This window comes from Silurus meridionalis, chromosome 2 (assembly GCF_014805685.1).
Source record: "Silurus meridionalis isolate SWU-2019-XX chromosome 2, ASM1480568v1, whole genome shotgun sequence".
NCBI classification, from domain to species: Eukaryota; Metazoa; Chordata; class Actinopteri; order Siluriformes; family Siluridae; genus Silurus; species Silurus meridionalis.
In genome coordinates, this window is record NC_060885.1 from 12,158,706 (window position 1) to 12,169,244 (window position 10,539).

The 10,539-nt window shown below is 38.1% G+C and overlaps 1 protein-coding gene across 2 annotated transcripts in view; it reads right to left on the minus strand.

The window, feature by feature from the left end:
- The window catches only part of march5 (membrane-associated ring finger (C3HC4) 5), a 34,330-nt gene extending 25,961 nt beyond the window's left edge, over window positions 1–8,369 (minus strand). Inside the window, exon 1 of one of the 2 annotated variants that reach the window (XM_046870376.1) lies at window positions 7,951–8,369. In XM_046870376.1, coding sequence (XP_046726332.1) covers window positions 7,951–7,988 — 38 coding nt within the window. In that variant the 5' untranslated portion in view covers window positions 7,989–8,369. The remainder of the gene's footprint in view (window positions 1–7,950) is intronic. The other variant, XM_046870367.1, reaches the window with a different exon arrangement.
- Window positions 8,370–10,539: the final 2,170 nt, after the last annotated feature.

Sequence of the window (10,539 nt, forward strand, 5' to 3'; positions counted from 1 at the left end):
CCCACAGAAATGTCACAAGACCCTCTACATATCACGTTCCACCTGCGAGGCAAAAGTAATATAAAATTGGTCTGTCATAAGAATTGAGAAAAAGGTTCAATCACTTAATACTTGATTTTAACCTCCAAAAAGTGCTACGTTTTTATAAATACACAACACATTGAGTGTTAACTCGGGTGCGTATGATGTATACTGCTACCCTACATACAGTCTAATATTATACAGCCTAAATAGAATCAAGTGTTTTTTTTTTTTTTTTTACAAAAGACAAATGTATGACCCATGCAAGTGAGTTTTATGTGACTGTATTTATAGGCATTTATCTGACATTATCCCTGTAATTTCTTCACTTTCGTTTAGTTTAGATGGACATAAAATTGTAGATGCTAAATAAAATCAGTGTCCTGTAAAAGACGTTATACAATGCTTTGCCTGTTCTGGCGCTTCATTCTTCTTGTGTTTGATTGTTTTTTTTTTATAGCAGGATGAAACTGACTGGTTTCTCAGGACTGTTACTGACACACCTGGGCATGAATAACATCCTGTTCCTTTCATGTATCCTGTATGCTTTTCTAAAGCTCAACTCAAAAGCCTGAACAGGTGCATGGTTTGATCATATAGAATCAAATAATTGTAATGACATTTATCAGCAGAATATATTATAAAGAGTTTAATAAAGAATAGTAGAACAAAATCAATCATTCTTGTTCCATCATAAGGGATAAGTGCCCTTATACAAAACCAAATTACAACCATTTCCAGTTTATTTTCTAGACTGGAACCATGCTGCTATACAAGAAAAATTTTAAAAATTTAAAAGCATGGCTGCTATAAAAAAAACAAAAAAACATGCCACCTCAGTATATGCAATTTTACTGTGATAAAGCAGGTGCGTAGATGACGCAAACCTACAATAAATGGCCACTAGCTTTCTCAATAAAGGAAAATAAAGACTCGTGTGCGAGGAATGCTACCGTGAAAGGTCAGAGAGGATTCGGGCATGGCTCTCTCCTTTCTGAAAGTGAAAGACTGCATTGCAGAAGAAAGCAGCTGGAGGTGGCAGGCCTTGATACAAGCTCTTCTCAGCCTTCTGCCCTGAGCTGATGGAGTCCATCTCACATTAACCTCTCACTCACTGCCTATGACATAGCAGCCTGCTGTTATCAGTTGTTGCACATGGCAGGGGTTAGTAACGGGGCAGTACAGAGAGCGTTGCACTAGAGCAGAGGCTGAGGATTAGCACACATTTTATTTAACACTGTGAATCTATTTTGTCAAGTTTTATAATGGGTTGTTTATTTAAACTCAATAAAAGGGGTCGTGTTCAGTAAAGACTTATAAATCTTCAATGCAGGACAGTTTTTCAGGACAGAGGACATTACGTTGACAAGTTTCATTTACTTGTTCTGTTGATGTCAAATAAGAAAATAAAAGAGGCGCTGACATGGGAATGATTTAAGAGCATTATTACATGACTGCCTCCCACTCGTTTTAAAGAAACGAAGGCAGAAAAACACAGTGAAGTCACTAGCGAACCTGCTGATTATGCTAGCCAGCACAGAATAATCTGAGAATAAATATACACAAATCTGCTCAATGCTGCGCTCACACTGATATTTTAGCCACGATTTGAGTTGTCTGGGAAATTTTTAAAATACTAAAAAGTTCCTATAATCCGAGGATAAAACCGAACCAATAAAGAACAGGAGTACTGAACCTGATGACGCGAAGTTGAAATGAAAATGAAACTTCGCTGAAAACGTTGAAACGAGTCAGGTAAACAGTACAGCAAGTAGAGAAATGTATTAAATTATGGAGGGAAAAGCAGTGTATTAGGGTTTAATGATCGAGGCATGTCATGAAAAAAAAACCATAAATAACTATATGCTTTAGATAGTTTTTGCTTGCTGCTAGTTACCATTAGCGAGAGAACGCAAGACTGAACGTGTGATGGAACCTCTGAGTCTTTTTCTTGTGCGTGTCAGTTTTGACTGTCGTACAGTCCGACATTACGTCAACTTAGACCCCACAGTGAGACGTGGGGATCATGTTTGTACAGTCTGACAAGCAACAATTACAAAAGACTAACAAAATCGAACAGTGTGAGCCCAGGATAAGTCAAATGCACCACAAATGGCAGAAATCGTTGGACTTGACTGAATAAACAAAATATGAAAAACAAATACAGACAGTAATAAAACACAACAGGTAAGCCAAACAGCTAAAACCAACCTAACAACTGGGCGATAATACAAATTATCTTTGCTAAGAAATAAGCTAAACTCCACCTGTCCTTTCTCCTTGCCCATTTATATTTACAGCAATTTACACATGTACATTCTGTGGGTCTTTGCTTGTTTAATTAGAATTTTTAAATAGAGACTCCCTGTGTCCCCTGATTGGCTGCTGGTACTTGCCGGCCACCACTACCTTTATGTCTAAAGCCGGTGTGACGCATCTGATCTGAAATATTAGGTACCCATAAGACAGCCCCCCACACCACCCCACCCCACAAAGATCAGGTCAGCTCTGAATGTAAATGACTGAAAAGACCGTTACAGGCTTTTCAGAGTGACTCTCAGCAGCAGAGAAAACATTATGCTCAGGAACACTTTTTTCCACTGTTAACAGAAAGCCGTGTGCACAAAACCTTTACATCAAGGTGAGAAGCAAAGGCTTGCACGGAAGTATAACAAAAGGGAGACGAGAAAATTTGTATTTATTCTCTGCCAATCAGTTAAAATAATCTCATGAATTTAATATCTTGAAATGCAGATGTGGAGCACACTTGTGCTATGAACTGCAGTACAAACCTGGCTTTTCAAGTGGAACAGTAAACTTTATTTTTTTACTGTTTGTACACTCTAAACAGTCCCCGGCTCGGCTGTTTGGCTTGTTTTGCAGAGCACGAATGTGAACATGGAGCATGCGGGGGAAAATGGGACTCGGTGGAAAAGAGAAGAAAAAGATTAAAAAGAATAAATAAAACCCAATGTGGAGACAAGGTCAGGATGCAGAAGTGTATTGCAGCACCACAGGCCGAGAAGACGTGCGGCAAATCGATAACTCGTTGCTGCAACATGACCGGAGTCACAGCCCTTGCCAAAGGCCTGCTATATTTAAACAACCCAAGATGACAAACAAGAAGGCAGAACATTCGATAATGATGTAGCAGTAGGGGGGCTACAGTGGTGGTGCATTTTAACCTGTCCACTTACAATGACATGTTTATCAAATGCCTTTGGAGTTATTTAGCACTGGACAAACATGGTTTAAAATGCTCACACGCCAGAGCACCAGAGTACGACATTACTGTATAAACTCATTCACTTCTGACAAAGTTTAAATATGGAATTCATTTACAACCCATAAGAGTTTGGTTTAATTGATTATTAAGTCATTTAACATTTTATGCATTAAATGTCCGCTGACAACGCAAGCTGTCATGCTGATTTAGGATGCACTAATGTTAGTTATATCCTGTACACTTCTTAGTTCTATATTTAAATAAGATTAACTGAATAAACACGAAAAACACTGCAGAACCTGTCTGGTTCTGGGGTTGCTAACTGCCACTATGCACAGTTTATCAATTTGCTGTGTTGCAGGCTTTAAAGGATTACAGAATTTTCCCTATAAAGGATTAGGCACAGCATGCAAGTGCCTACCTAGAGCACCTAAAGCACCTAAAGCCAAATAAAAGCGAGACGTGAAATCAGGGAGGACCTAAAAACAACAGGTCATTCTTTGTGTCGACAAAAACTAAAAATCTATTGGTTAAACTTAAACCACTTTTTGCGTTAGTGTTTCATTTGTTGTTGAAATCATAAAGATACCGCAACTGAACCTTGGGAGCTAAACTAATTTAGGCTGTGTTCACATGCAATGCCTTTCTGATAGAAACAGCTGGTTATGTCATAGGATCTAAATCTAAAATTTACTTGCGATTGAGCGCATCCCATAAAGAGCTCAGGGCATTTTTAGAAAAACACAGACCACTCCATAAGATTATTATGTAAAACAGGTGCTGACAACTTCAGAAAAAGGTGTGTGAAGACAGCTTTTGGTTGCTTCTTCTCCAAATACTTGCGGGTGGTGTGTTATTTCTTGCGACTGTCCCTGACAGAAATAGTTTCTTTCCGTTCCTGTAGTGTAGTTTGAGAACCAGTCACAGACACTGATGCAAGTCCTCATCTAGATGGTCACGCAGTGCGAGTTGCCTTGCTTGCCTACAAAATTTTGTTTTTATGAAATAAAGTGTAGCAGATTGTGTCATAACTTGTTAAATATGATTTGGTTGAAATTATTTAAAGGTGGTGTATTGTTATGGGAATAATCTCAAACATGCTATTTAGTAAAACTAACAGATTTTTGACTCCCAATCAGCATTTTATTCACAAATATGGTAATAACGGTTGAAAATATTTTGATTATTTATTTGAATATTTTAAAAACTCCCCAAACATCACCACACCCCAGACAGCATCTAAGCCTTGTGAAAATTTTGGAAAATGTTGGCATTGTGTATAAGATATATAGGATTATACTGAATATAAAGCAGACTATTTATGTTTCTGTGGTTTAAAAGCCACAGGGGCATGATGTGCCTCATGCTACATCCAACTTCTCAAAAGTGGGAAGCCAGAACTTCAAGGAACCTAATTTTCTTCCACTCTAACCTTTACAAACCATGTCAACATACTGCAACTAACTTTCAGTTAATTGCTGTTGACACCAGTTAGGGAAAGACCCTCATATTGGTGTGGGAGGCAGAGGTGCTACTTTGTTTACTGTTTATACTCTAAGCAGCCATGCTGAATTTACGTTACTTGCTCAGGGATGAAGAGACCATCTCAACTTTCCAAATGGGAATTCCAATTTCAGAGGACAGTCATCTGGATTTTTTTCCTATTCAGGGGTTATAAAGTACAAGTTACAACCTTAACTCAAAACTTTTTTTTTTTTTTTTTTTTTAAGTGTTCACTGGCAACCAGAGCACTGGAAATAGAATTAGTACAGAAGGTTGTGTAGTGATTGGTATAAAACATGACTATTTACTTTCAAATGCTCAGTTGCTTCATGTCTTAAAAGCAATTTGATGACAATACCGTGGTTATTGGGCAACATCTGGTCACGTTAGCGCTAGATTGAACAGATGTTTTTATTAGGAACACTCTTATAATACACTTATCTACTCTTGAATATGTTTCACTTGTTCATGTTAAAGTTATAGTGGCGACTTACCCAAGTTCTCATGTGTGTTATGTAATACAATGCAAAGTCGAATTTTGGACGCACCCCCACGGCCCCTATGGTACCTTTGGTGAATTCAGCTAGACATTATGTCACTTTAATACAATAATGTGTTTCTAAAAAACATTTATGTAATTTGTCCGTGAAAACAGTTTTAAATGTTATTCCTAACGTTCCTGAACATTCGGTCCCTCTACGGATTTCCGGAGAATTTTAAGATAATCCACAACTTGCTGCTAGTTAGGGTCCAAATGAGAACCCACAAATTTTCCGAGCCGCAAATTTCACTGAATTATAGGGGGTTGACTGTATACTTAATTGTTATCAGTAAGTAATGATAAATTTTTGGAAGGAGTATGCAATGGAACGAACATTTCTAAAAGGAGATTCCAGTGTCAGTGCTTTATAATGCTAGAATATAGAAAAGTTTTCTAGAGAGATGACTTTGTTCTTTCAGTTTTTTTCTCCTCAATAACGTGAAAAGCTGTTTATTAACCTCAGTACACAATCAAAGAGGACAGATCAGTGAAAGACCAACTGATAGTACAGATGTTGTATGGGGAACTAAATTGTTCCTTAACATGACATTAATTCTTACTATAAATTGTTGAGGCATAATGTGTCAATTATTTCATGAAACAATACAACATTTGTCAAAAGATGTATTTTCATAGAAAACATAAAATACTACCAGGAGCACCACCACCAAATGACTGAAATTACTTCACAGTCCATAAAAAGCAGGTTGTGCTGTTAGCAGGTAGTCGCCTTTTCTGGCTGACGGAGCAATGAGCCAGTAAAGGTGACCTTAAACTGCTTTGGCTATAAAATTAAACCCTGACCGAATTCTATGCCACACAAGTCTGGAAACGGTAAAACTGTAACCGAGATAAATATGTGCTCTATATGCAGATGCTGCTGTTGTGTGAAATGCATTTTAACAGCCTTAAATCTACAAAAAAGAAGAAACGTGTCCCTGAAGACTACAGACAGACTGACCTAGTCCATAAAAACAATTTAAAAATAGTGGAACAGGTGTACCTTAAGGCAAAACAGGGACAAGAGCTTTCTGGAAGAGCAGTTATATAAGCAAAGCCAGAGCCCTGGAGGAGAGCTGGAAGTGAGTGCTGTGGAAGGGGGAGGGGTTGTTACAAGAACCTAGTTTTGTTCACAGACACTTTCAAGAACTCATTGATATTGTGAAACAGCATCCTTATTAAACACTACTTTTAGATGCTTAAAATCTTCTTGGGGATTAAAAGCTCTACTCAAACCCCAAAGTCTTGACATCAACAGGTACTAATACAAGCTGTACATTTATGTTGTTCATGTGCATTTTGCTACCAAAAGTGAAAGAGTGGAAACATCCATCACACGTCACATGAGGAGACTGCATTTCTGCAGATCATGCTTTTGATGGATGACAATTCAAACAAATGACAAAACGCACTCAATAGCTTTGAATATAAAGAAAGCTAATCACAGTGTAATGTACTGGATTAATATGACCTCTGTTCAATACTTAGCAACATTGCCCAAAGTTGAGTCCCAGGCCATGTATCTGTTTATTCAAATACAACTGCATTATACACATTTAAATAATAATAATAATAAAGTATTGGGACACCTGACTCTTCCAATCATATGTGGTTCTTTCTCAAACTCTAACTACACAGTTGCATTATATTTTCCCTTTACTTAAACTAGAAGACCCAAACCTGTTTCAACATGACAATACCCCTGTGCCAACATGACAATACCCCTGTGCACGAAGCCAGCTTCATGAAGATCTGCTTTACATGGGTTGGCGCAGAAGATCTTGAGTGACCTTTTATAGAGTTCTGACCTCAACCCTACTGAACACCTTTTGGATGAATTGGAACATTGGCTGCATCGCAGGCCTTTCCACCTCTCCTACATCAGTACCTGACTCTACTAACACCCTTGTGGCTGAAAGAGAAAAAATCTCCACATCATCAAGTGGACCATCTTCAAAACCTGACATAATGTAAAGATTTGACGGTTTAAAAAAACTACTCTAGACACACGTCACATAAACAGAAAAGTGGATTTTTTCTTTTAGTACAGTTTTGCTTAAGAGAACAGACGGCTGTTGAATACGGTTCTTTGAATAACTAATTTATTTTAAAAAAAATAAACAATTGAGACACCGTGGTTTCCCCAGATGTGTCAGGAACAACTGGGGAAAGTAAACTGGTTCAAAGTTGCTTGTACCATCCAGAAAATCTGCACCAGTCTGGATACAAACTTGTGAGCTAAACTTATTTGGAAAGTTGTTTTCAGACATGGACACTTCTGTGTACGTACTTCCTTCAATGACTTATTGCCCAAACACTTGGTGTATAGTCAGTATATACATAATACATATATATAAATATAAATAAAATAAAGCCTCCCTGTTGGCTGGTCTGAGGGGTGCACAAACTTTTGTACTCAGCTGCCTGTATCCATTAGTGACAATCCCGAAAATGAGGGGATTTTGAGGGGATTTAATAATGGATGTTATTAATAACACTTGGGTATATTTCCGATAATAGAAGATATTTCACCTCCATCACTGCTCCATGTTGCCGGAAACACGCTAAATTTAACGTGAAGTTAACGGAAAAGGTGGTGTGGAGTCAGTTGTATTATAATAATATATTATGATATCATTAACTGGAATAAATCACATACCTGTCCAACATTTGCTGCATTGCAACGGCGTCTGTCATGTCTGTGCGTTTTGGCCTTCAGCAGAAAAAAACCAGTAGTCTGTACAAACTGTTTGCTAATGACCGGATACTAAGCTAAGCTAGGCTAAAGCCAGGCCTCTGTGGGAACGAGGAGCCCGAGCCCACGTTTGCTGTAGCGTTCTGACAAACTATCCACGCGAGGAAAAACCCACACTACGAGGCCTAAACCTATTCCATGTCAACCCACGAACTCCCACGGACAGCGTTTTCACCCCGCACCTCTAACACACGAATAGCGCGTGCTTTCCCGCGTCACCCTGAGCGCCCGACTCCATTTACAGCGCCGGACTGCGTGCTAACACAGCGCCCCACCGCGCATGCGCCAACTCCTCAGCCCACAGACTGCACGTTGTCTCTTCTGGGATATGTAGTCTGTAACCGCAGCGCTCTTCTCCTCTCTTCTCTTAAAGAGGAGCATAAAGCTTAACGTTTAAGTTATCAAGCGTGGATAGAGAGGAAATACCGTATAAAGGTACGCATATTACTGCAAAACACTCTGTACTGTGGTAATAAACTTCGCCGAATTGTTGTTTTAATTAATTGTTTTCATTAGCACTAACCACAATTACATTAATCTCTAGATTCGCATTTGCACATTCATCATTTAAGAAAAAAAAGGGGGGGGAATGAGTTATAGGACGCAAATATAATAATTTAATTTTAATCAATTTCATAATGTCAAATATTTAATAAATTGTGCGTGTAATGGTACAATGTGTTTACAATGATTCATTTCTTTAGGTTTTTTGCTGTTTTGGGGGTCAGTGCTGGCCAAATGTCTGATCCACAAACAAACAAACAAACAAAATAAATAAATAAGTAAATAAATAAATAGGAGCCTTGTATAGATTTGAATGGATACACTGGCTATTTTATATATATATATATATATATATATATATATATATATATATATATATATATATATATATATATATAAACAATCAATGCTACAGCACTTTGCATGCTGCCGATCATTTATTCAGCGTCATGTTTTTGACCTCCCCCACAAAAAAATATAATAATAATAATAATAATAATAATAATAATAATACTCTGTTAAAGTCTGGTTCAGTTTCTGAGGGTCAATCACGCTGAAAAAAAAACTACATTTCCCGTTGGGCTCCTGTGCGGCGTCCATGCGCTGTAGTCAATCAGCTGTTGAGGCAACTGCTGACTCGACCTCGCTGTAGAAAGGTAGCTGGTTTGTCCTTATCCCCAGCCAGACGAGGCAAACAGATATTGCCTTGTTTACAGAATTCACAAAAAACGGTGAACGACAAGGTAAAGTCTGATCGTGTAGTTGACATGCGCAAAAAAAAGAAACAAACGTAAAGAAAAGCATGCATGTGCAGTATATATTTTTAGCATATGTTTGTGGTCGGTACAGGAGAGGATTAGTGGAGCAGGATGCATGCCTTTTACCCTCCTTCCGATTGCCTCCACATGATATGCGTGATCGCTTGAAGCTTTGACGCATAGGCCATGCACTTTTCTAGACTAGAAAGTGTCTGTGCGCGCGCCCGAGTGACTGAGTGTGTGCGCGCGCCCTATACTTTGCCCAGCTGCCAGCTGTATTGATCACTCTGTTGACCTTGAAGGGGGTGTTCTTGCGCAGTAACGTGAATAGGTTAGGATTACCAGATGTGTACACACTCATACGTGATCATTTCTCGGATAAATGAAACGCAACCCTTGGTGTAGAAAAGGCCAGCGTGCTCTGAGAGGTGCAGCTTGCGTCTACTGGGCTGGAGCTAAAATTGTCGCATAGCGCACTTGGCCTACTTGAAATCTTTTCTTTTTTTTTTCCACGGTCGTATTTTTCAACTACACATTAATATCATATAATAATCGATAATCTATTTTTCTATTTTAGCTTTGCCCAACAGTATCATATGATTAAAACAGGGTATTAACTGCACCTATCCTTCTCAGTGAGGTGGAACTCATAAACTTATACATGTTTAGTTAAATCTTTTACTTAAAAAGTAAAAACAAATGTTGTAAAGTACATAATGTACCTGATTTCACTCTAAATGAATCTTTAACCATGTCTCCAGTTGAAATATGCATTTTCAGGGTACAGATTATAGTATTTCTAAAGAAAATATGACATTTGATCTCTAATTTAAGATCTAATTCTTCTACATTTACACAAGGTTGGTTTTATGCCTGATTGTGACACTCTGGTTATGTTATAATCAAGCATATATTATAGTATATCAATTTATATAAAGCATATATTGTGACTTCAGTGCAGATCTCTGTAAATATAATCCAATTAAATCATCTCAGACTTTTTAAACACAGGATGTCTGAATAATCAGGTACCAGTGACATTATATTTAGCAAATGCCACAAAAATATGTGATACAGTGGTTGAGGAAATGCATGCAGCTAAAAGGTGAACATGTACGCTGGAGCTCTACTTCCACCTGGTCTCGATCCAGTACTGGGCCGTGAAAAGGGTTGTTCCAGGGTTGCAAGAAACTTCTGGGGAACATTTCAACATATATGACTGTATTATTAG